We start from the raw sequence: 26,939 nt of genomic DNA, 5'->3' as shown, positions 1-26,939 counted from the left end.
ACCTTGTAACCAGGACTAGATGGTGAAAGTTGTCACTGTAGACATTATTCCATATTGAGCGTTCTTTTTCTGTGTTCTCAAACAGGCAAGTATGGGGTTATATTGATAAAAGAGAGCAAGAGACTGAAGTCACTTCAAGTTTAAGTAATTTTTATATTGAAATAAGACATATATAGAAAAATTAAAAGATCACAAGTGTACAGCTTGATGACTCTTCACAAAGTGAGTGCATGCATATAACGAGTACCCTGACTGGGAAACTAAATGTACGTTAGAAATTAGGCATCACTAGTACCACAGCATACCAAATACCACATTAGCTTATTTCTTAATTTGACATTGTGTACCAGCAGATTTCTTGAAGCAGTACAATATCTCCTTCAAATAAGGAAAATAGTATTGGAAAATATTTTCCATTATTTCATTCTTACCATTGAAGTTAGTGAGAAATGTACATATTGGGGATGGGGTATCTTTTTCCTCATAAGAAATACTGGAAGTATTGAATTCTAGAATGTGAATTTAAACATTTTAAACCAAATACATACACTAATATATGAAAGTTCTGTATACCAAGTAAATGAAAATGATGCAGTTGATAATGAAAATCAACAGAGTGAGCAGTGCAGTTAGAGAACAAGGAAATACCAAATCAAAGATGTGTGCATGTGTGTGTGGGTAATATAATAGCAGCATTGTTTATCCGTACATGTTTTATCCTCAGTGTCAGGGAACAAACTTGCTAACCATTGTGATTTATATTGTTCTAAGAAGATAAAAACATCTGCAGCCCAAAAAAGAAAAATGGTGTCATGTATTGTAACTGGCACTTAGTTTCTTTTGCATGTACTAACTCTTTCCAATCCTTATATTTTTTATTTACTTTTCTTCCATTATGTTAGCTAGTAGTTGGTACAAAGTTGAATAATTCAGCAAACAGCATCATTGTTATCTTCTTGCCTTCTTCCTGATATTCATGGAATACTTTTAAAGTTTTCACCATCACATACTATAATTGCTTATGTTTTCAGTACCCTCTTTATCAGCTTAAGCAAATTTCCTTCTATTTCTAGGATGCTAAGTACTTTTGTTTTTTAATAATGACTAAGTGTTGAATTTCACCAAAAGTTTTATTTTGCATCTCTTAAGATGGTCATGTGATTTTTTCTTTTAATATTTTAGTTTGCTGGATAAATTGACTAGTTTTTTTTTTCTCATTTTGAACCATCCTTGAATTCCTGAAAGTAATATTATTAGGTCAAAATGTATTATTATTTTAATTCACTGATGGATTTTGTTGGCTAATATTTGTGATTTTAGTGTCTCTGTTCATGAATAAATTGGTATATAGCTTTCATATAGTCATCTAGTTTTATATTTACTTTTCTAATTATGTCAAGGTTATGTTATATTTGCAGAGCTAGTATTCCTTTTATGGTTTTTGGACCATAGTTATATATAAGTTTAAAGGATTATCCATTTCTTAAAGGATTGGTAAAATGTGCCAATTACATTATTTTTGCCTGGCTGCCCCCTCCCTGTTTTTTATGGGTTCTGGAAAAGATATTTGAGTTTTATTTCAATTTTTAAAGTTGTTTTGGTTTATTCATATCTTCTAATTTTAGGTTAATTTTAATAATTTATAATTTTGTCCCTTTCATCTCAAGTTTAAATCCATGAATAACAGAGAAGAAGGTGAGCAAACTTTGGAGACCCAGGAGCATGAAATTAGACCTGTGCAAAACATGGATATTTTAGCATAAAAATGTAAATAGCAAAAAAAGAGATAAAGGGATGAAACTTTATTATGGAGGTCATAATTCCAGGGGTTGGCTAATCTGTCTAAGTACATTTCTCCACAGAGACTCATCTATCCTCTTTATGGGATATTGGTGAGAAATAAGATTTTCTTTGGGACAGCTATTTTACATTAAATAACAGTTCTCAAAAATGTGGTGCATGGCCATGGTGTCTCTAAGACTTTTCAGAGAATCAGGTCAAATTATTGTCTTGGTAATACTAAGATACTATTTGCTTTTTTTTTTACTGTGTTATTGTTTTCATTAATAATGCAAAAGCAATAGTGAGTAAAATTGCTGGTCCCTTAACAGAATCAAGACAGTGGTAAAAAACTGTACTAGTAGTACTTTTCTTTTTCACCATATACATGCAGTTATAAAACCGTTTGTTGAAGCAGTAAGTATTACTGATTTTATTAAATCTTCACTCTTAAACATATACCTTTTTAATATTCTCTATGAAGAAAAAGAGAAGAATGCATAAAGCACTTTTGCATTACACTGAAAGCCGATGGATGGTTGTCTCAAGGAAAAGTCCTCGTTTCATCTGTTTTAGTTGAGAGTTGAACCTTTCCATGGTACAACATTTTTACTTGATGATTGACAGATTGGTTATTCAGACATGGATATTTGGCATTATTTATTGCAAGTGATAACGTTTGAGCTTTCAACAAAAATAATACTTTAGAAAACTTGAACCCACCACAGTGAGCTTGACTACTGTCCAATAATTAAATAATTTTTGGTTGAGGTTGGTGGTAATATTAACAAATGTAGCTTTTTTGATATTTTATAATGAAGTGTGTCAATATTGGGGAGTTATGCATAAATCAGCAAAACATTATTTTCCAAACGCTGAGTGCACTGAGGAAATAGCAGAAATTGAAAGGAGTATCAGGATAGGTAGTCAAGTACAGCAAGAAAAAAGACTACCATTTTGTGAATAGATTCATTCACCATGTTTGATCCCTTCTTTTAGCATAAATTGTCTGATAGAAGAAATCTCGGCTCTCCTACAAATATTTCACTATTGGGTAACCTCCAGTTCTCTTTTCAAGCTCACAGATACGTATAAGCATAGCTTTATATCTTGGGTGTTAAAGTCCCCTACAGTATCATTATAGTACTGTTAATTTCTTTATGTCTGTTAATATTGCTTTATATGTTTAGGTGCTCATTGTGGGTGCATATTATTTGCAATTGTTATACCCTCTTGTTGGATTGATCACTTTAGCATTATGTAATGCCCATGTCTCTTGTTACAAACTTTGTTTTGAAGTCTGTTTTATCTGATGTAAGTATTGCTTCTCTGGCTTTTTTTTTTGCTTCCACATGCATGGAATATCTTTTGCCATTCCTTCACTTTCAGTCTGTATATACATGGGTCTTGTTTCTTTATCAAGTACCCTTCAGTCACCCTATGTCTTTTGATTGGAGCATTTAGTCCATTTTTATTTAAAGTAATTATTGATAGGTATGTAGTTATTGCCATTTTATTAAATGTTTCCTGGTTCTGTTGTTTTTTGCTGAACCTTTCTTCCTCTCTTGAACTCCCCTTGTGCACTACAACTTAATGTTATGTTTGGATACCCTTCTCTTTGTTTTTATGTGTATTCATTTTAGGATTTGGCTTGTGGTTACCATGGGGTTCTTTTATGACATGCTACATAACATATATAGCAAAATATGATAAGTTGATGGTCACTTAAGTTTGAACACATTGTAATAACACTGCATTTTTTACTCTTTCTCTTCTAAGGGAATTTTATGTGTATGATGCCTTCTTTTACACATTTTTATTTGATGATGCCCTTAACTAATTTTTAAAAATGTAATTGATTTTTATTATTTTTGTTTCTTGACCTTCCTACTCGCTTTTAAGTGATTGATGATGATATGTTTGCTTTTATGAGTGAAATTTTCCCTTTATACATTTTTCTTCTATTTAGGATCTTTTCCTCTTAAATAAGGTTCTTTAATATTTCTTCTAAGGCTGGTTTAGTGGTGATGAACTGTTAACTCATGTTACCTGTGAAGCTTTTTATCTCCCCTTCCATTATGAATGATAACATTTCTGGGTAGACTATTTATTCCTGGTTGTAGGTCTTTCTCTTTCAGCACTTGGAATATATCATTCCACTCCCTTCTGGCCTGTAGAGTTTCTGCTGAAAAATGAGCTGATCCGTGTATGGGGTTTCCTTTGTATGTAGCTCATTGCTTTTCTCTTGCTGTTTTTAATTTTCTCTTTGTCTTTAATCTTTGACATTTTAATTATGATGTATCTTGGTGTGGACCTCCTTCGGTTTATCTTGTTTGGGGCTCTCTGTGCTTTCTGGACCTGGGTGTCTGCTTCTTTCCTTAGGTTAGGGAATTTTTCCTCTATTATTTCTTCAAATAATTTTCTACTCCTTTCTGTCTTTTCCCTCTGCCTATAATGAGAATGTTTGGACATTTGATATTGTCTCAGAACTCCCTTAATCTATCTTCATTTCTTTTTATTCTTTTTTCTTTCTGCTGTTCAGCTCAAATGCTTTCCATTACTCTGTCTTCCAAATTTGCTGGTCCATTCTTCTGCATCCTCTATAATCTGCTATTGATTCCCTCTACTGTATTTTTCATTTCATTTATTGTATTCTTCATCTCTAAATGGTTCTGTTTTATATTTTCTATCTCTTTGTAGAGGTTCTCACTGAGTTCCTCCACTCTCCTCTTTATCTGGCAGATTGTTTAACTCTGTTTCATTTAGTTCTTTTTCTAAAGTTTTGTCACGTCCTTTTGTTTCAAGCATATTCCTCTGTCTCATTTTTTTGACTTTCTCTGCTTGATTCTATGAATTAGCAAAAAGGGCTACCTTTTCCAGTCTTGAAGGACTGGCCTTGTATAGGTAATGTCCCCTAGGTAGACTGTGTGTGCTTGGAGGTTTTAGCTGACAAGCTGGAAGCCTAGTGAGCATGAGCTGGGGTGTCCTGGTGTCAGGGCTCCAAGGGTATGGTTGGAGGGGCCCATTTGGAGGGCCACAATCAGAACAGCTCCTGGGTGGATAACAGTGGAGCCCATACTGGTGAGGAAACAACATGTCCAGGTGCATTCTCTGGGAAGCCCTGGCTCCACAGCTACTGGGGCCATGCCTACCATGCAGCAATGGCTTCGACAGGTTTTCCAGTGGTGGGCAGTGACAGGTTCTGCACCTGTCATGGAGCAACAGCCCAGATACACTCTCCCATGGTTGTCAGTGACTCACTTTGCACCATGGTGCTGTCCCAGTGCCAGGTGTGGCCCCAGGAAAGCCCTAGCTCTGTAGCTACTGACTCCCAGTCCATGGTTCAGCAGCAGCTTGGATGTGCCATGAGAACTGGCTTGAGGGAACCCCACAGCTATTGGGTTGGTGCCCAGGGTACATTCTCCAGGAGTCAGTGGTGACTGGCTCTGTGCCCTCTGGACAGCCACAGTGTAAATGTGCTCTTTGACTGATGTGTCTAGGTGTGGGCAGGGCCTGGGAAGACGTTTAAACCAAGACTGAAATTAGTGTGTGTTCCTGCTTCCCATGTCTCTATCAATGTAGGGAAGGAGTGCAAACAACAGTGCTTGCCAGACCTTAGATCTGGAGAGAGTTCCAGCTCTGCCCTCGCCAAATGGTGGGTACTTTCATTCTGTAAGTCTGTTTTTCTCACTTATATTTTAGTTGTATTTTGAAATGTGGCTTTTTTCCATACCTCTGGACAGGGAATCTCCATCTTGCTCTGTCAGCAATATCCCTCCCCACTGTGGATCATCGCACTGGGGGTGGGGTTCCCTCTGTTACCATATCTTCCTGTCTCTTGCCATTTTTTTATGTGCTTCTTCTATCCCTCATTGTGCAGAGGTGCTCATTCAGTCCTTAGCTCTTCCTCAAGGTGAACTGCTCTGTGAATAGGTGTAGATCCAGTATGAACACGGGAGGAGGTGGGTTCAAGCTCTCTATGCCACCATCTTCCCAGAACTCCAACATTTGCTTTCTTACAGTTATTAAACATGCTGCGCCTATTTCAGAATCCTTACTTATTGGTGTAATAACTGTTTTCCCAAACTGGTCTAAATCACAGTATTGACATAAAATCTCAGGCATAAAAATAGACTACACAATCGGTAGGGCTAGTCTCTAACTCTTTGTATTTGACTATGCATATGACAAAATGTAGTAGAGCAAACTGTTCTACTGAGTATAATACACAAGAGATATTATTGCATTCAGAATAAAGGATTTTTGCCGTTAAAGTAAGTACTTCCAGTTTTCACAGAATTAAGTACAACTCAATAAATCCTATTATATTTAAAATTTAATGCTATGGCTATTCAAAACATCCTATTTACAGGAATATTTGTAGTTTTTTATGACAAAGCTACTATGAAAACTTATTTAACTCTTCAACAGTTGCCTTTTTCTACTTTTATTGAAAGATGGGAAGAAATAGACATAAAATGTTATGCAAAATAAAATAATTTTATATTGTTTTAAATATATATAAATAAAGTAAATAGCTTCATTTGCATACTTACTACATTACAATATAATGCGTCATCATCACAATTAAATGGAATTTTCAATCCTGGACATAGATTATACAGTGCCTCTAGCCTAGAACATGGTAACTGGTAGGTACCTCAACAAATGATAATTCTCTTCCTTCTGTTCCACATGTAGCTAATGCTGTGGTAAGGGTTTAGAAAGTCATATTTAATCTGGCACAGTTTAACATTCTAAAAATGCATTAATTTTCCCACAGATGAAAAGAAGTGAAAAGTTGATAACAAAAAATCACAATCAAGAAGACATAAGTATTCTTCATTGTTGGAAATGTAGAAAATGTATAGCAAGTTCTGGTTGTTTCATGAAATACCTTGAGAATCAAGTAAGGTGAGTACTGCTAACTCTTATCTTCAACTTCTTACTATAGGAATGGTGTTGGGCACACCCACAGGTGCACACATATCCCTCCACACCTGACTCAGCTTTCACCATATCTTGACCCACTGAAAACATTTCAAAATGGTATTCAAAAGGCATCCCACCTTCCACAGTTACCATTAAATTTACCTTTAGCTGCTAATGTTAATATGACCTTAAAGTTTTAAGTGTAGTGTCATACATGTAAGTTGGAGATAAAGGTCCATGTTTATTTCAGTCCCTGTCATTGAGTGAACCTTAGTCATTATAGCACAATCAAATTCAAAATCGTGTTAAGAAGTGGAAAATCTATTTATATGTATATAAATGGATATTTCAAAGAGTTACAAACTAGATTTAATCCATGGACTTTATAAGGAGGTCTCAATTTAAAGAGAGTGGCTGTAATCACCTGTTACTATTTTCTTTTGCTTCTTTGAGAGACACTCAGTTTTTTGTTTTGTTTTGTTTTTTGTCTCAGCCACATTTGATCTTCACTCTAACAAATTAGCCAGCTCAAACTGATAATAGTAAATAACTTTGTTTGCATACTTACCACATGTGAGATACTTTTTAAAAACTGACAGAACATTTTAATTGGGAAAAAAATCTTTTCATTCTTAGAGTGTTCTGAGTATAATTTACAAAGAGAAAAAATTGGTAAGCATATAGCTTGATAAATTTTTTCAGCCATGCTCTAAACAAATCAAGATACACATTTCCTTATCCCAGAAAGTTGCCTTCCTCTTTTCTAGGCATTAGTCTCCCTAAGACCACTGATACCTATCCGCATAGGCGAGTTTTGCCTGTTTATAACCTTCATTCAAATCAAATCACAGGAAGTTCTCTTTAGTACCTTACTTATTTTGCTCAGCATAATGTTTTAGAGATTCATTTATGTTTTGTGTGTATTTATAGTTTCTTTTTTTACTGAGTAGTATGTCATATATGACTATATGGCAATTTATCAGTTTTTTTCTGCTGATAGACATTTAAAATTCCTGTTTTGGGTTATGAATAAAACTGCTATCAGTATTCTCATAAGAGACTTTCTGTGTTTGTGTTTAGTTATTTCTTTTTGATATAGACATAGGAATGAATTTTGGGGGTCTTAGAATAGGTATATTTTCATTTTTTTAGAAACTTCTGGTAGTATTCCAAAGTGAATGTTCATTTCCAACAGCAATGATGAGAATTCCAGTTGCTCTATATCTTGGCTAACATTTGGTGTTTTCAGTCTCTGGTTTTAGCCATGCTGGTAGATGTATAGTGGTATATCATTGTAGTTTAATTTGCACTTCCCTAGTGACTAATGTTAATTATTTTCTTATGTGTTTATTGGCTAGGCATTGTTTCAAATGTTTTATGTTATTTGTACCTTACAGTATAGGGACAGATTCTCTTGAAGGAGATTTTCTTCATAGAGAAGGAAACTGAGGCACAGAAGATTAAATAATTTGCCCCAGATCACACTTTTACTAAGTGGTACAACTACAATTGGACACAATGGTGGAGGGTCCAGAGCCAGTTCTCTTAACCCATATTCTCTTTGCTGCTTTGTTCCTCCCTCAGGATATCATGCGGTTTCATACATTCTCAATAGAGTACATGTTCCTTTTATTTATCTGAAGAACTACCACTCACTAATTTATTTAACAAATATTTGATGAGCAAGAACATTTCCAGTGCTGCCCTAGAATGTACTGGGATGGGATGTGGAAGAGTGATACAGAGTCAGAGACACATTCCATCCCATCCCTCCAAAAACAGGCCGGCCTTGCAGTCTAGTTTGATAAGCACTGCAACAGAAGAATGCAAACAGTAGAAGAGTGCCACCTGGGCTAGTCACAGAAGCTTCCCAGAAGAAGACAAGAGTAGAAACAGCAGGAGTGGGGTGGTGCAGAGGAAGGGGAGGAGGGGCAGGGGAGGAAGAGGAAAAATATATATGCATAGATACGTAGTAGCTTCTAAAGTATAATTTGTAAAGCATAAAACTCAAAATTGAAAGAATTCAATGATAAAGTTTTGAGTTGTGCAAACACCACTACAATACAGTTTTAAAACCTTTCCTTTACCCTAGAAAACTTCCTTACGTCCCTTTGCCTTGTACTCATGCCCAGCCCCAGGCAACCACTCATCTGCTTTTTGTCTTTAAAGCTTTATATATAAAATAAAAAGTATATGTACATACATAATAAATATATAAAACTCTTGAAACTATCTTATATAAAATATTTATATAAAATATATAATTTTGCTAAATATATTTATATTAAATATATATTATATGTATATAAAATAAGAGATACATCTATAAAACCTTTTAAAAACCAGGCTAAGGAATAATTCAATATGATTGTTATTAGGGGGAAAGGAAGAGTATGCAATCATAGAGGGATCCTGAGAGTGCCTCTAAAGCAGTATCATGTACTTATTAAGCTAGGTAGTAGATACCTTGGTATTTACTTTTCTTTAAACCTTTCTTTATACCAACATGTTCTACATTTTGCAAATGTATACATTTCATAAACATATTAAAGATGAACAAAATGGGATCTGTTTCAATTAAAGAGAACTCAAATAAAATATTGGGATCTAAAAGTAACTTTATCAGATACTATGCTGAAAGAATGCTAAATTTACCACCTATCAAGTTATCCTAATTATTATTTATTAAAACAACAGTACAGTTAAAAAATATATGTGTATAAAATAACTTGTTTCTTAATGTGTTTTGTTTGTGTATTTCCTATAAATGAGATTGAACCATGGGTAGGTGTTCTTATGTAAATTGCTTTTACTTAATATCACCGTATTTAGTGCAGTTCATTTATTTTCACTTTTGTGTAAACCAGTATATTAATATGTCACAGTTTATAATTCCTTCTACTAAACGTCTGTACACTTGAGCTATGTGTGGTTGCTTTGCTCTTACAAACAGTACTGCTGTGAACTGTCCTGTACATATCTTGACCCACTTGGGTAGGAGTGTATTACTAGAAGTAGAGTTATAGTGTGGTGTAGGGTATGTGCATATTCAACTTTAGTGGGCAGTGGTAAGCTGTTTTCAAATGACAGTGCCTTGAGCATTGGTTGAGCATTGTGATTCCACATCGTTGCCAATATTTAACATCTTTTCATTCTCTGAAACCATTTGTGTTTTCTGTGAAATGTCTTTTTTTCTTGCCTGTGTTTTGATTAGGGAGTTTTGTTTTTATTTTTAGAAGTTTTTTTTGTATTCTAAATACTAATCCTTTGTTGATTATTTTTATTACAAATACCTTTTTCAGTTTCTATAACTTGTATTTCACTCTTTGTGGTATCTTCTGATGAACAGAAGCTCAAAATAGAATGTAGATGAATTTATTAATCATCATCTTTGTGTTTTTTTTTTTGTTTAAGAAATCTCTCTATATTGTGAGAGGAAGACTTCTTCCCTTTTCTGCTCCTGATTACCAAAGTTGTGATAAGCAAGTTTCCTTCTGTGTTCATCCGAGTAACAGGCTTTTTTCTCTTTCACCCTAATACTGAGATGACAGCCCAGCTCTATATTGGGGTTACCCCTTAGGGTTTCTGTATCCTTAGCAAACCCTAGACTTTGTCTCTTGTCTTCCACACCCCATGCAGACATGAAATGGCCCTCAGAACAACATAAAGTGTCAGGAAACTGGGGTAACAGCACCTATCACTGTTGGCTCCTGGACCACACATTTTTAGCCCTAACCAATGCTAGGAAATGGAAGTCTCACATTCTGCCTCTCAGTCCCCCACAAAACTAAGAAATGGACACTGGATCCCTCACTTTTCCTGCAGAGTACCTCTGGAACCAAGCTTGCTAGAAGAAACAGGCAGATACAGTTATCACTTCTGCTTTCATAATATTGAAAAGGTGTATCACCTTAGTGGAAGTAGGTCATGTGTGGAACTTGAGCTGTAAGGGAATCTGGGACATTTGAGCTTTAGTTTTATAGCCACTGGCATGTAGTAAGGCATGAGGGAATTTAGAATGGAATTTTGAAGCAATCTAAACCCAACAGGGAGAAAAGAGGACTCCTATCCCACCTTCAGGCCTAGGACACATGAAATTTGGACAGGAACCAAAAGCAAAACCAAATAACAATGAAAATCCCAAGAACACAAAAATAAAATAACAGAAATGATGTTGGTGGTGGCAGGGGAAATTGTTTCTACAGTTATAGTAGTTTTTAGACAGTTTTGATATAGTTTGGGCATGTCAAGTTTATGTGTCCTATAGAACATTCAAATAAATATTTCTAGGAGGCTATTGGTTTTATGGATATGGGATTCAGAACAGAAATCCATACTAAAAATGTGGATTTTGGAATCTTCAGCGTCTAAGTGGTGAGTGAAGCTGTAAGAGTAGATTAAATTACTATGTAGAATGTAAATGGAGTAAGAAAGAAGGAGGGCATAGGAATGTTTAAAGGACAGACAGGAAAAAAGGGAGCTCACGAAGTAGGAAAAAGAGAGTAGCAAGAATGGACTGAAAACAGCATACAGTGTTACCGAAGTCAAGGAAAAAACATCTTACAGGAGGAATTGATTAGTTTTATTGAATATCATGGGGAGATGCAGAAGACCAGACACTGCCTTCAGTGTGCAGGTTGTACACTGCCCAGTTCTAGAGGGTGCTAGTCTGTGAAAGGTGATCCCCAGATTTGTACAGAACTATGTGGCCATGTGTAGAGACCCTGGATGAGAATTAAAAGTGTGCCTTGGCTTTGGTGAAGAGATCTTTGGTCAATGTTCATTGTAGTTGTGATAGTTGTAGGGACAGGTACCAGGTTGCACTGAGTTGAGGGAAATGAGGACTGAGCAAAGAAAGGTCCAACACCTACTAAAAAGCATTATAATATTGGGCTTTGATTCTGCTACCAGGCTTTATAACAGTATTGCCAATACAGTGGTGGCCATAAATATTCATGAATATTGAATTCATTATTGGGTTATATATCTCTTCTTTCACCTTTTTTGGCTAGGTATTTTGCTCATTTTCTCTCTGGCTTTCTTATGCTGATGGTATCTTTCATTCAATGACTGTAATATTGAAGTAAGTCATATTTTATTGCTTATTAGGTTTTAAATATTTTTATATTCCTTTTTTCTTAGTGGCAGCATAAAGTTAGTCTTACCACATGCTATGGACTGAATTGTACAAATTCATATGTTGAAGTCTTAACCCTCAATGTGACTGTTTCTGGAGATAGGTCTTTAGGAGGTAATTAAGATGAAATGAAGTTATAAGGATGGAGCCCTAATCTGATAAGACTGTGGTCTTATTAAAAAGAGGAAGAGAGAGAGGAGAATGAGCTCTCACACAGCGAGAAGGTAGCCATTTGCCTGCTAAGAACTGTCACCAGTACCTGAACATTTTGGCACTTTGATATCAGATTTGTAGCCTGCAAAATTTTGAGGAATAAATGTCTGTTGTTTAAACCACCCAGCATGTGGCATTTTGTGATGGCAGCCTGAGCCCATTAAAACAGGACAGGTCCTGTAATAGGCATTGGAAAGTCAAAGAGCAGAAGAGAGATGTTCTGTCCTTGTGAAACTTCCAGGAGAGTGGTCAACCATAAATATTAAATTATTAGCTGGGTAAGTGTCAAAAAGGAAAAGTATAGGGAGCCTTAGAATTAGCATATAAGTAGGGGATTGGCCCTAGTTGTAAGGGTAAGGCTCTTCAAAGGAAATAACTTGTATGGGGATATGGTAGATGAATAGCAAGGGCAGTACAAAGGAAGACCGTTCCAAGCTTGGGACTACCATGTTCAAAGGCCCTGTGGTAGGAAGAATGTAGTGTATTAGAGGAACTAGATTTTCATGTTTACAGTTCAGAGATCAACAGGGAGTTTGGCAAGATTTGACGCTAGAAATAGAAAGATGGGTATTGGTATATTATTTATGGTGTTGTAAACCAAATTAAGGACTTTGTTCTTAGGTATCCTAAGAGCTGGGAAGTCCCTGAAAAGAAGTGACATGACCACTGAATTTTCAATAGGTCATTTTGGTTATTGTGTGAAGAGTGAGTGAGAAAGTTGGCAAGGAATGGATTCAGGGAGTCTGTCTGCCCTTAAGTGAACATTTCAATTATTATTTTTTTTTTTCATTCATTTTGACCTTCTGAGTAAAATGTTTTCACCTTTGAAGTACTTTCTCAAAGTACAGATGTAAGAACCAGGCAGTCCAATAGAATTTGGTTCCTTGGCTTTTGTAACACTTTGAACATTTAATGTAACTGACATTTTTGTTACCTAATATTTTCCCTGTAGTGCTTATAGTTGCAGTAGTTAAATAATATAGTTGCCTCACTTTTAACAAATTAGCAAGGGAATGTTATTGCTAACATTGTAAGGACCATGTGTTAAACATCTTTCAAAATATTATATAATAATAATAAGTCATTTGTAAATTTTTTACTTTTAACCTGTTCTGTTTTATTAAAACTCTGAAAGATCTTTAAATGATAAAAAGATAATGAGTAAAATTTGTAATTAGGATAAATGAGTTCTTAACAGCAATTGAAAACATTCCCTACCATTAATGAAAAAATAACAATGCATTAGCTCCCTCTGCTGCTTGAACAAATTATTTAACTTACAAACTATTTTGTCAACATTTTTCTGACAGCATTAAGTGAAATAGGCTTTTAAGTTTCTCCTTCATTGCTTCCTCTTTCCCCTACATGATAGATTTAATATGTGAAAAATCTGTCTAGTAAGGTTTTTTAAATCCTAATGATACAGTTTTTCTAATTTTTAGTTTAATTTTTTCCCAAGGAGATAACCTCTCATGCCACAACTTTAAAGGCTTTAAATTCTTTAAGTTATGCCTCAGGTTTTTGTTTGTTTTGTTTTTTGTAAGCCTAGCGAGTAATAGCAGTATCATGCCTTAAAAGCATACTTGAGCTAAAGATGTAAGTAAATTGGTTGCCCTAAAAATAATAATATTTATTTGATATGGAAAATACCAGTGGGAACTTAGTGAATGAGGACATGAGTTCTGAAGCCAGACTGCCTGGATGGAAATCCTTGCTTTGCTCAGTACCATATGACCTAGGAAAGTTATAAGAGTTACTTATATTATATTGGAGAGACAGGGGAAAAGGAATGTGGACAGAATTTTGTTCCTTTCTCTCAGTGTGGCTGCTTTTCTCCTCTAGGTCTGTACTCCACTGGATTTTTTATTGGAAACCAAGCACTGTAAATTTCATGTTATTGAATATTATATTTTGCTTTTTTCCTTTCAAGACTTGTCTGTTTTGTCCTGCCTAGAAGTTATTTGTGAATAAGTTTGATAATTTAGAAGCTTGTTTTTAGGCTCTTTAGGGCAGGTTTAGTGTAGTCTTTATCTTAAGGTTAATTTAGCCCCACTTTTGTGGTGTGGTCCTTTGGGTCTTACTTAATGCTTCATTATTTGATGAGTCCCTTTCCATCATGCTTGTTGGAATTATGACTCCTGACCCAGTGTGAGCTCTTGCCATTGTTCAGCTTATAGCTCCCCTATAATTATTCTTTCCTCTGTAGGTGCTCTTAGCACACTCTCCTAGAGTTTGACTCTAAGCATGATCATATTGGAATTTAATCAAGGACTAAAGGGAACCCATATACAGATTTTGGGGACTCCTTTTTTCCTTTCCTTTCTATAGGGTACTGTGTCCTACAAATTTTAGCTTGCCATCAACTCTATAAAATCTGATTTCTGTTTCCTCAACTCAGAAAGTTGGCCAAGTCTGTGGGGATTCTTTCTTCATATGTACTGTACTGTTAATTATCTTCAGGAAGAAAGTCTGAATGATTGTAGGCTCAATTTGTTTGTTTTATTTCTCTCAGAAATCATAGACTTCACTGCCTGTTGTCCTACTTTCTGAAAATAGTTGTTTCTTACATTTTGTGCAGTTTCCTCACTGGGGCAGGAAGTTAATTCTGAACTCTTATTCCTTGATGGCCCAAAGTGGAATTCCAAAAATTATTGTTATCTTCTTTCTTCTGTTTGTAAGAAGACTGTTTTCTCTTAATGCTTTCATTTATTGCTGAATTTCAACAATTTGATTATTAAGTTCCCTGGTGCTGTTTCTTTTGTGTTTATACTATTTGGGAATCCCTGAGCTTCTTGGATCTATGGACTTCTGGAAAATTTAACCATGAGTTTTTCTATTGTCCTGCCTTTCCTCCATTTACATGTGTGTTAGACTGATGTTTCCCACAAGCCACTGATGTTTTGCCCATTTTTTTTTTTTACTTTTTTCCTCTATATGCTTGATTTTTTTCATAATTTTTATTTCTGTATGTTCATATTCTGCAGTATCTGATTTACTGTTAAGTGAAGTTTTTCATTTCAGATACAGTTTTGTCTCTAGATATACCATTCATTTAGTATACTTTAAGATTTATTTTCTCTTCATTACATTCATGCTTTCCTTTTAATACTTAAACATATTTATGATATCTTTCTTAATAGCTCACTTTATCTGATTATTCAATCATCTTCATCTTTTTCTGGGTATATTTCTACTGATAATTTTTCTTCTGGTTATGGGTCACTGTTGTTTTCTTTGTACATATCTAGTAATTTTTCTTGTAAGCTGGACATCTAGATTTAACTTCTAGATATTATTGTCTTCCTTTAAAGAATGTTTTAGCAGTCATGTAAATTACTTGTGATTGAACTTCATTCTTGCAGGCTATTTTAAGCTTTCTTAGGGTGGATTTTTAGTAGCCTTTACTCTAAGGCTAATTTAGCCCTACTCTTAAAGCAGGACTTTTCTGGAATCTCTCCTAAATATTCCAGATGTTCATTAAGATCATTCTACTCTGGCTGGTTGGAGCTTAATCATCACCCTAGCCTTTCCTTGAGCCCTGTGTGAATATTTATGTTTATAGCTCACTAGTAGATGTGTTTCACTTGGTAAGTTTTCTTAATTCAGTTCTCTGGTATCTCATCCTACATGTGTCCATATTGGTATTCAACTAAAGATTTACAGGAATCTCTATACAGATTTCTTGAACCTTTTTCTATCTATAGGTTTTTCCTTGCTAGTTCAGTGGCAGATAAATTCTAGCTTTTTAACCTTATGGAATCTCAAGTGCTATGGATATGGTCTCTGCTTGGGCTCTGCCTCCCGTACCAAGGCTCTGCAAGTTCTTGAAGAAAGCTGTTCTCTGTGGATGTGTCTTAATGCAGTGAGCTAACACTGTGGTGAACAGGCCTTGCAGTTAAGCCTTTGAGAAGCATGTGTTAGAAGTTTCTGTGCTCTGCTTGGGCTCTTACTGCTGTACCAAGGCTCTGAAAGTTCCCCCAGGCAGAAACGATGATTTTTTGGTGCACCTCAATTATTTTCCTTCTCTAAGAGATCACAGTCCTGTGTTTTCTTTTACCCAGAACATATTTACTACCATTTACTCAAGCATTATCAGAATCAGAAGTAATCAATATATTTTATTTTTATTTGAATCAGTTTTCTAAATAAACTTTTAATTATGTAAGTTTAATTTAATATATCCTTCCATTAAAACAATTATGAAAAAGTTAAAGTTTCCTTTTAGTAACTCTACTTCAGTGTTATCACCTTGGCCACACGGCCTTTTAGGTATTTTTTCTATCCATTTACTTATGTACGTTTCCATAGAAAAAATATAATACTGCTTGTTTTCGGTTGTATATGCTTTTCAGAGTATATTTATTTATCTTTGATGTTATTTTTTTAAAAAAAACAAAAATAAATGATATGTATCAGAGATGTATCTTATTAGTAACAATTCTAAATCACACACTTTTGTACATTATAGTACTGTTTTCAGTAAGAATGGAGATTAGTCCTCAGTAGCTCATCTCCTGGACTTGCTCAGATGCCTTCCATTTTTTCCAGGCCTCTCCAACCACCGTGGGATATTGCCTTGTTAATCTCTGCCCCAACTACTACTCTTGCCGGGAGGCAGACAGACTTCAACTCCACCTGAATAATTTTCCAGGGCCCTTTTTGCTTCTAGTTTCCACCACTTTGACATGGCCCATTCTTTTTGTTGTTCTCATCTATTATGTATTTAGATATGGTGTGAGGTTTCCTTCATTCATCTTTCAGAGGTTCCTCACAATTTGTAGTTCATTGAAGTCTGTATTTTCTAGTTTAGCTATTGATTTCTTTTTTTTAACAAATATCTTTTATAGGTTCTTTGGTTTGTTAGGAGAGACTGGAATGTGTAACTCGCTTTGCCATCTTGAAACCAATAATTAAATCCCTCTCTGCCTGAATCTTCTATCATTTTATGAGACTCTAGAATAAAATCTTTGTATGTTTACCCAACACTTTTGTGAGGAGACGTGTATTAGGGACAGTAAGATCACTAAGCTAGAGACTATTCTAGCATCTCCTCTTCCTATCCTAACTTTGCATCCATTCAGTAATATCTTCATATTGCCATACACTTGCCTGACCCTCTTTGATTATTTTCATTATTGACAAGGAAGGTTTCATTTTGTTAACCAGAATTAAAGTTAATGTATCATGAATAAAATGACAATTTCACTTTGGACAACTATAAGCGCTTCCCAACAGATTTTCTATTTGCCATGGAAATATTTTCAACCTATGTTGTAGATTTTTAAAATATTAGAATTGCAAAAATGTCAAGCCTTTTAACAAAAGTTTTCCTTCACCATTATAACATTGAATTTGGTTTAGTACTGATTATTGTTTATGATATACAACACTGAATAGTTTTACAAAATAATGAAATGTTATCTAATATACAACAGTAGCCCAAGTCCCTTTCCCCTTTTAATTTAATATATATTATGACTTTCTTGGGAGCCTGACAGAAATTAGATTAGGATAGCTTCTTTAAAAATCTTTATATATCTTTCCAATATATAAATAAATCACGCTGAAACTTTTTGTTTACACTAGGCCACCATTTAGTATCTTAATATATATTGGTGGAAAAGTAATGGAAGAGACAAGGTTACAGGGAAATTAAACCTAGAAATTCTAGTGTGATCCTGGCTCCAAATCACAAACTAATGTAAATTATTTAATGAAAGGTTCTTAAAGAGATTTCAGTCCCATTTAGTTCATATCAGTGTGAATACAAACTTACATCTCATTTAATAATTTCCTTGTCATCTTGTTAACCTGATTATAGTAACTATTAGTACAACTGCTTCGTAAATCTAAAAATGAATTGTGCTTTGGCAACTTGCAGAGCTACCTCTCTGTAAAATCTGATTCTGGGAATGGGTATATCTACAGGACCCTTACCCTTTCCCTGATTTTCTCCATCAACTCTTGTCTGTCATTTCATAGAGTGAAACATAGACCAAGAAGATTCAGGCAGAGAGAGATTTAATTATAGCAGTGTCTTACAGGTAAAGAAACTGTAAAGCTGTAAAGAAACTTTAAATCAGAGAAGCAAAGCAGCTGGCATAAGGTCGCACAGGTAGTAAAAAACCACGTATCTCCACTCTGGCCTGCCCTGCATGTTTTCTGACATGTTTGGGAAGCCCTATTCTACCAACTATATATATTGCATTTGTTTCTACAAACATACTTCACAAGGCCAAAAGTGTTTCTCGTTGGAATTTTTGTTGTTACGTAGCTGAAGTTCATTTGTGGCTTTTCCAGCTGCCTGCACGATTGTTCCTTTCCCCCATCTTCTTGTACTTTTCTTGAGCATCTCTATAGAGAAAACAATAACTCCTTTATTCTGTCATTAGTAGAATCCAGATAGAATTGAGACTGAAGGCTAGGGAAAATTGCCATAAATGGTGCTGTTTTTTTCTCACACATGGAAAAAATAATAATGGTACCAGATTTGACTCTTCAGTGAATTACTGCTAAATTTTAAATTTGATTTGATGAACTCAGTGAAATAAAGGGCTTTTAAAAAAATGCATGAATGATTATTCCCTGAAAAAAAAATTTTTTTTGTAGTTTTATTTTTTTTGGGGGTGGGAGTAAAGAGAATAATGTATATTTCCTTCTTAGCTAAAACTGAATTTATATTTTTGTGTTCTACTCAAATACGAAATTTGTGAAATTTTGAACTGGTAATGACCAATATCATGCATTTTGACATAACAGGATCAATATGATTCAGCTAATTAATGGTCAAAACATTTGTCATGTGTGGCACATGAATGCAGAAACACTTCCGGAATGTGTGAACTGCATAATAGAAAAAGTAAGTTCCTTAATTTCTAAGTGAAATTAGGAATATACTACTGGGAGAATAATTTGTCCTCATTTTAGAGCTATTGCCCTTGGATGCATTGTTTCAAGAGACGTGAAAGGGTGTGTAACACTTGAGTACACTTATTGGCTTCTTCATTATGACTGGAGTGCTCTGAGTCCTTTCTGCCTCAGACTTTGCATTCAGTATTTCCCCTTTCCTGAATGCTTTTTTTTTTTTTTAAATAATTATTTTTTATTGAAGGGTAGTTGACATACAGTATTACATTACATTAGTTTCAAGTGTACAACACAGTGATAAAACATTTATATACATAATTCTAGGTTCCAGCTATCACCCTACCAAGCTGTTACAATATCTTGACTATATTCCTTATGCTATACATTACATCCCGGTTACTTATTTATTTTACTATTGGAAGTCTGTCCTTTTTTTTTTTTTTTTTTGTGAGGGCATCTCTCATATTTCTTGATCAAATGATTGTTAACGACAATAAAATTCTGTATAGGGGAGTCAGTGCTCAATGCACAATCATTAATCCACCCCAAGGCTAATTTTCTTCAGTCTCCAATCTTCTGAGGCATAACAAACAAGTTCTTACATGTAGAACAAATTCTTACATAATGAATAAGTTACATAGTGAACAGTACAAGGGCAGTCATCACAGAAACTTTCGGTTTTGCTCATGCATTATGAACTATAAACAGTTCAAATATGAATACTCATTTGGTTTTTATACTTGATTTATATGTGGATACCACATTTCTCTCTTTATTATTATTATTATTTTTAATAAAATGCTGAAGTGGTAGGTAGATACAAGATAAAGGTAGAAAACATAGTTTAGTGTTGTAAGAGAGCAAATGTAGATGATCAGGTGTGTGCCTGTAGACTATGTGTTAATCCAAGCTAGACAAGGGCAATAAAACATCCATGGATGCAGAAGATTTCTCTCAGAACAGGGGGGGTGAGGTTCTAAGCCTCACCTCTGTTGATCCCCAATTTCTCACCTGATGGCCCCCCTCCGACTGTGCCTGTCTTAGGTTGTTCCTCCCTTGAGGAATCTTACCCGTCTCTGGCTAACCAGTCATCTTCCAGGGCCATACAGGGAAATGTGAAGTTGGTAAGTGAGAGGGAAGCCTTATTGTTTGGAAAGGTTAGCTTTTTACTTCTTTGCATATTTATGCCCTGTGGCTTCTATGCCCAGCATTTGTCTTGAGGTATCTTTACCACTTGGAAGAATTATGATACTCGGTAAATTTGATATGAGGCACGAATTCTATTTAAGGGTTGTAATTAGGAAGGAAGAAGAAAAGCTATAGAAGTAGCAGGCAGAAGAAAACATGGGAAGATTGATTATTTCTTTGACATATCTTCTTGTAGAGTAACTTCAGCATGTATAGGTTTTAAGCTACTACTTATATTGCGCACACACATTAACATAATAGGAGTATAGTTACATAACCAAAGCATATCTGTAATTACCAGCCATCTCCAGTGAAACCAAGAAAACCAGTTAGGCACCTTAGGCATTTGTGAAAACTTATCTATGATATGGTGGATATTGTCCAACTGAACTTGAACAGTCTGAGAGAAATCAGACAAATTAAAACAACCCATTCCTGGGGACTGTTCACATGCCATATGTTCTTTTAACAGTAAATAGTCTGTAGTTGTAAGATTTTGGAGCGCTACAATTTGCACTTCTCCTAATTCTTGGTTGAGTTCCAACAGTATAGATCCAGTCAAATTTGTTGTTTTACTGTATGCACAGGCCAGCTTAGATATCTCCTTCCTCATTCCCATGGCAAGTCCAGGAGCTGGTGGGATGAGTGCATCTACAGCTGTAGCAGTGCGTGGATCTTTGTTGGGATTTTTTGATGATCATCTTCTGGCATTAGTCTTCCAGAGAGTGCTGATGTTGGAAGTTCTTTTTCATATCGTATCTTAGTTCATTTTCGGGATAGCCCAATTAGGCTTTGATCTTCTGTATAGGCGCAAACAGACCCTTTGCCTACACTTTTATATACCCTTTATACCCTTGTGTAGAACTCATTGGAGGTTACCACACAGGAACTGCCCTTTTTTTTTTTTTCTTTGTTTTTGGTATCACTAATCTACACTTACATGACAAATATTATGTTTACTAGGCTCTCCCGTATACCAGGTCTCCCCTATAAACCCCTTTACAGTCACTGTCCATCAGCATAGCAAAATGTTGTAGAATCCCTACTTGCCTTCTCTGTGTTGTACAGCCCTCCCTTTTCTCCTGAACCCCCATGCATGTTAATCTTAATACCCCCCTACTTCTCCCCCCCCTTATCCCTCCCTACCCACCCATCCTCCCCAGTCCCTTTCCCTTTGGTACCTGTTAGTCCATTCTTGAGTTCTGTGATTCTGTTGCTGTTTTGTTCCATCAGTTTTTCCTTTGTTCTTATATTCCACAGATGAGTGAAATCATTTGGTATTTCTATTTCTCCGCTTGGCTTGTTTCACTGAGCATAATACCCTCCAGCTCCATCCATGTTGCTGCAAATGATTGGATTTGCCCTTTTCTTATGGCTGAGTAGTATTCCATTGTGTATATGTACCACATCTTCTTTATCCATTCATCTATCGATGGACATTTAGGTTGCTTCCAATTCTTGGCTATTGTAAATAGTGCTGCAATAAACATAGGGGTGCATCTGTCTTTCTCAAACTTGATTGCTGCGTTCTTAGGGTAAATTCCTAGGAGTGGAATTCCTGGGTCAAATGGTAAGTCTGTTTTGAGCATTTTGATGTACCTCCATACTGCTTTCCACAATGGTTGAACTAACTTACATTCCCACCAGCAGTGTAGGAGGGTTCCCCTTTCTCCACAGCCTCGCCAACATTTGTTGTTGTTTGTCTTTTGGATGGCAGCCATCCTTACTGGTGTGAGGTGATACCTCATTGTAGTTTTAATTTGCATTTCTCTGATAATTAGCGATGTGGAGCATCTTTTCATGTGTCTGTTGGCCATCTGTATTTCTTTCTTGGAGAACTGTCTGTTCAGTTCCTCTGCCCATTTTTTAATTGGGTTATTTGTTTTTTGTTTGTTGAGGCATGTGAGCTCTTTATATATTCTGAATGTCAAGCCTTTATCGGATGTGTCATTTTCAAATATATTCTCCCATACTGTAGGGATCCTTTTTGTTCTATTGATGGTGTCTTTTGCTGTACAGAAGCTTTTCAGCTTAATATAGTCCCACTTACTCATTTTTGCTGTTGTTTTCCTTGCCCGGGGAGATATGTTCAAGAAGAGGTCACTCATGTTTATGTCTAAGAGGTTTTCGCCTATGTTTTTTTCCACGAGTTTAATGGTTTCATGACTTATATTCAGGTCTTTGATCCATTTTGAGTTTACTTTTGTATATGGGGTTAGACAATGGTCCAGTTTCATTCTCCTACATGTAGCTGTCCAGTTTTGCCAGCACCACCTGTTGAAGAGACTGTCATTTCGCCATTGTATGTCCATGGCTCCTTTATCAAATATTAATTGACCATATATGTCTGGGTTAATGTCTGGAGTCTCTAGTCTGTTCCATTGGTCTGTGGCTCTGCTCTTGTGCCAGTACCAAATTGTCTTGATTACTATGGCTTTATAGTAGAGCTTGAAGTTGGGGAGTGAGATCCCCCCTACTTTATTCTTCTTTCTCAGGATTGCTTTGGCTATTCGGGGTCTTTGGTGTTTCCATATGAATTTTTGAATTATTTGTTCCAGTTCATTGAAGAATGTTGCTGGTAGTTTCATAGGGATTGCATCAAATCTGTATATTGCTTTGGGCAGGATGGCCATTTTGACGATATTAATTCTTCCTAGCCACGAGCATGGGATGAGTTTCCATCTGTTAGTGTCCCCTTTAATTTCTCTTAAGAGTGACTTGTAGTTTTCAGAGTATAAGTCTTTCACTTCTTTGGTTAGGTTTATTCCTAGGTATTTTATTTTTTTGGATGCAATTGTGAATGGAGTTGTTTTCCTGATTTCTCTTTCTGTTGGTTCATTGTTAGTATATAGGAAAGCCACAGATTTCTGTGTGTTGATTTTGTATCCTGCAACTTTGCTGTATTCTGATATCAGTTCTAGTAGTTTTGGGGTGGAGGCTTTAGGGTTTTTTATGTACAGTATCATGTCATCTGCAAATAGTGACAGTTTAACTTCTTCTTTACCAATCTGGATTCCTTGTATTTCTTTATTTTGTCTGATTGCCGTGGCTAGGACCTCCAGTACAATGTTAAATAACAGTGGAGAGAGTGGGCATCCCTGTCTAGTTCCCAATCTCAGAGGAAATACTTTCAGCTTCTCGCTGTTCAATATAATGTTGGCTGTCGGTTTATCATAGATGGCCTTTATTATGTTGAGGTACTTGCCCTCTATTCCCATTTTGCTGAGAGTTTTTAACATGAATGGATGTTGAACTTTGTCAAATGCTTTTTCAGCATCTATGGAGATGATCATGTGGTTTTTGTCTTTCTTTTTGTTGATATGGTGGATGATGTTGATGGACTTTTGAATGTTGTACCATCCTTGCATCCCTGGGATGAATCCCACTTGGTCATGGTGTACGATCCTTTTGATGTATTTTTGAATTCGGTTTGCTAATATTTTGTTGAGTATTTTTGCATCTACGTTCATCAGGGATATTGGTCTGTAGTTTTCTTTTTTGGTGGGGTCTTTGCCTGGTTTTGGTATTAGGGTGATGTTAGCTTCATAGAATGAGTTTGGGAGTATCCCCTCCTCCTCTATTTTTTGGAAAACTTTAAGAAGAATGGGTATTATGTCTTCCCTGTATGTCTGATAAAATTCCGAGGTAAATCCATCTGGCCCAGGGGTTTTGTTCTTTGGTAGTTTTTTGATTACCGCTTCAATTTCGTTGCTGGTAATTGGTCTGTTTAGATTTTCTGTTTCTTCCTGGGTCAATCTTGGAAGGTTGTATTTTTCTAGGAAGTTGTCCATTTCTCCTAGGTTTCCCAGCTTGTTAGCATATAGGTTTTCATAGTATTCTCCAATAATTCTTTGCATTTCCGTGGGGTCCGTCGTGATTTTTCCTTTCTCATTTCTGATACTGTTGATTTGTGTTGACTCTCTTTTCTTCTTAATAAGTCTGGCTAGAGGCTTATCTATTTTGTTTATTTTCTCAAAGAACCAGCTCTTGGTTTCATTGATTTTTGCTATTGTTTTATTCTTCTCAATTTTATTTATTTCTTCTCTGATCTTTATTATGTCCCTCCTTCTGCTGACCTTAGGCCTCATCTGTTCTTCTTTTTCCAATTTCGATAATTGTGATATTAGACCATTCATTTGGGATTGCTCTTCCTTTTTTAAATATGCTTGGATTGCTATATACTTTCCTCTTAAGACTGCTTTTGCTTTGTCCCACAGAAGTTGGGGCTTAGTGTTGTTGTTGTCATTTGTTTCCATATATTGCTGGATCTCCATTTTGATTTGGTCATTGATCCATTGATTATTTAGGAGCGTGTTGTTAATCCTCCATATGTTTGTGAGCCTCTTTGCTTTCTTTGTACAGTTTATTTCTAGTTTTATGCCTTTGTGGTCTGAAAAGTTGGTTGGTAGGATTTCAATCTTTTGGAATTTTCTGAGGCTCTTTTTGTGGCCTAGTATGTGGTCTATTCTGGAGAATGTTCCATGTGCACTTGAGAAGAATGTATATCCTGCTGCTTTTGGATGTAGAGTTCTATAGATGTCTATTAGGTCCATCTGTTCTACTGTGTTGTTCATTGCTTCCGTGTCCTTACTTATTTTCTGCCCAGTGGATCTATCCTTTGGGGTGTGTGCTGTGTTGAAGTCTCCTAGAATGAATGCATTGCAGTCTATATCCCCCTTTAGTTCTGTTAGTATTTGTTTCACATATGCTGGTGCTCCTGTGTTGGGTGCATATATATTTAGAATGGTTATATCCTCTTGTTTGACTGAGCCCTTTATCATTCTGTAGTGTCCTTCTTTATCTCTTGTTACTTTCTTTGTTTTGAAGTCTATTTTGTCTGATATTAGTACTGCAACCCCTGCTTTCTTCTCACTGTTGTTTGCTTCAAATATGTTTTTCCATCCCTTGACTTTTAGTCTGTACATGTCTTTGGGTTTGAGGTGAGTCTCTTGTAAGCAGCATATAGATGGGTCTTGCTTTTTTATCCATTCTGTTACTCTGTGTCTTTTGATTGGTGCATTCAACCCATTAACATTTAGGGTGACTATTGAAAGATATGTACTTATTGCCATTGCAGGCTTTAAATTCGTGGTTACCAAAGGTTCAAGGTTAGCCTCTTTAGTATCTTACTGCCTAACTTAGCTCGCTTATTGAGCTGTTATATACACTGTCTGGAGATTCTTTTCTTCTCTCCCTTCTTGTTCCTCCTCCTCGATTCTTCATATGTTGGGTGTTTTGTGCTGTGCTCTTTCTAGGAGTGCTCCCTTCTAGAGCAGTCCCTGTAAGATGTTCTGTAGAGGTGGTTTGTGGAAAGCAAATTCCCTCAGCTTTTGTTTGTCTGGGAATTGTTTAATCCCACCATCATATTTGAATGATAGTCGTGCTGGATACAGTATCCTTGGTTCAAGGCCCTTCTGTTTCATTGTATTAAATATATCATGCCATTCTCTTCTGGCCTGTAGGGTTTCTGTTGAGAAATCTGACGTTAGCCTGATGGGTTTCCCTTTATAGGTGATCTTTTTCTCTCTAGCTGCCTTTAACACTCTTTCCTTGTCCTTGATCTTTGCCATTTTAATTATTATGTGTCTTGGTGTTGTCCTTCTTGGATCCTTTCTGTTGGGGGTTCTGTGTATTTCCGTGGTCTGTTCGATTACTTCCTCCCCCAGTGTGGGGAAGTTTTCAGCAATTATTTCTTCTAAGATACTTTCCATCTCTTTTCCTCTCTCTTCTTCTTCTGGGACCCCTATAATACGGATATTGTTCCTTTTGGATTGGTCACACAGTTCTCTTAATATTGTTTCATTCCTGGAGATCCTTTTGTCTCTCTCTATGTCAGCTTCTATGCGTTCCTGTTCTCTGATTTCAATTCCATCAATGGCCTCTTGCATTCTATCCATTCTGCTTATAAACCCTTCCAGAGTTTGTTTCATTTCTGCGATCTCCTTTCTGGCATCTGTGATCTCCTTCCGGACTTCATCCCATTTCTCTTGCGTATTTCTCTGCATCTCTGTCAGCATGTTTATGATTCTTATTTTGAATTCTTTTTCAGGAAGACTGGTTAGGTCTGTCTCCTTTTCTGGTGTTGTCTCTGTGATCTTTGTCTGCCTGTAGCTTTGCCTTTTCATGGTGATAGGAATAGTCTGCAGAACTGGGACGAGTGACGGCTGGAAGGACTTCCTTTCTTGTTGGTTTGTGGCCCTCCTCTCCTGGGAAAACAGCGACCTCTAGTGGCTTGTGCTGCGCAGCTGCACGCAGAGAGGGTTTCTGCTTCCTGCCCGGCTGCTATGGACTTAATCTCCGCTGTTGCTGTGGGCGTGGCCTGGCTCGGGCAGCTACACCAAAGTGGTGGAGTCGCGTTGGAGCAGGAGCTGCTGGGAGGCTATTTATCTCCGTAAGGGGCCTCCCTGCTCCCTGCAGCCCAGGGGTTAGGGTGCCCAGAGCTCCCCGGATTCCCTACCTCTGGATTAAGTGACCTGCCTGCCCCTTTAAGACTTCCAAAAAGCACCCGCCAAAACAAAACAACGACCACCAAAAAAAAAAAAAAAAAGAAAAAATTCTTAAATTTAAAAAAAAAAAAAAAGTTTTTAATTTAAAAAAAAAAAAAAGGTGGTCGTTCGTTTTTCTTTATTCTCCGGTGCCAGCTTCAGGCCTCTGCTCACCGGTCTTTCTGCCCTGTTTCCCTAGTATTGGGGTCCCTATCCCTTTAAGACTTCCAAAAAGCGCTCGCCAAAAGAAAACAGCAAAAAAGCACAAAAAATAATGGTCGCACGCTTTTCTTATGTCCTCTGGCGCCCAGCCTCCGGTGCCCACTCACTGTTCTTGC

At 36.2% G+C, this 26,939-nt stretch overlaps 1 protein-coding gene across 3 annotated transcripts in view; it reads left to right on the top strand.

Annotated features, from left to right (window-relative positions):
* Positions 1 to 26,939, top strand: part of RNF180 (ring finger protein 180) — a 174,014-nt gene that overhangs the window by 20,922 nt on the left and 126,153 nt on the right. For 2 of the 3 annotated variants that reach the window (XM_057494891.1, XM_057494892.1), the window contains exons 2-3: positions 6,563 to 6,697; positions 18,821 to 18,920. In XM_057494891.1, coding sequence (XP_057350874.1) covers positions 18,828 to 18,920 — 93 coding nt within the window. In that variant the 5' untranslated portion in view covers positions 6,563 to 6,697; positions 18,821 to 18,827. The remainder of the gene's footprint in view (positions 1 to 6,562; positions 6,698 to 18,820; positions 18,921 to 26,939) is intronic. The other variant, XM_036887897.2, reaches the window with a different exon arrangement.

This window comes from Manis pentadactyla, chromosome 2 (genome assembly GCF_030020395.1).
Source record: "Manis pentadactyla isolate mManPen7 chromosome 2, mManPen7.hap1, whole genome shotgun sequence".
Lineage (NCBI taxonomy): Eukaryota > Metazoa > Chordata > Mammalia > Pholidota > Manidae > Manis > Manis pentadactyla.
The sequence above is the reverse complement of the archived record's forward strand: the minus strand, read 5'-3'. Positions and strand labels throughout refer to the sequence as shown.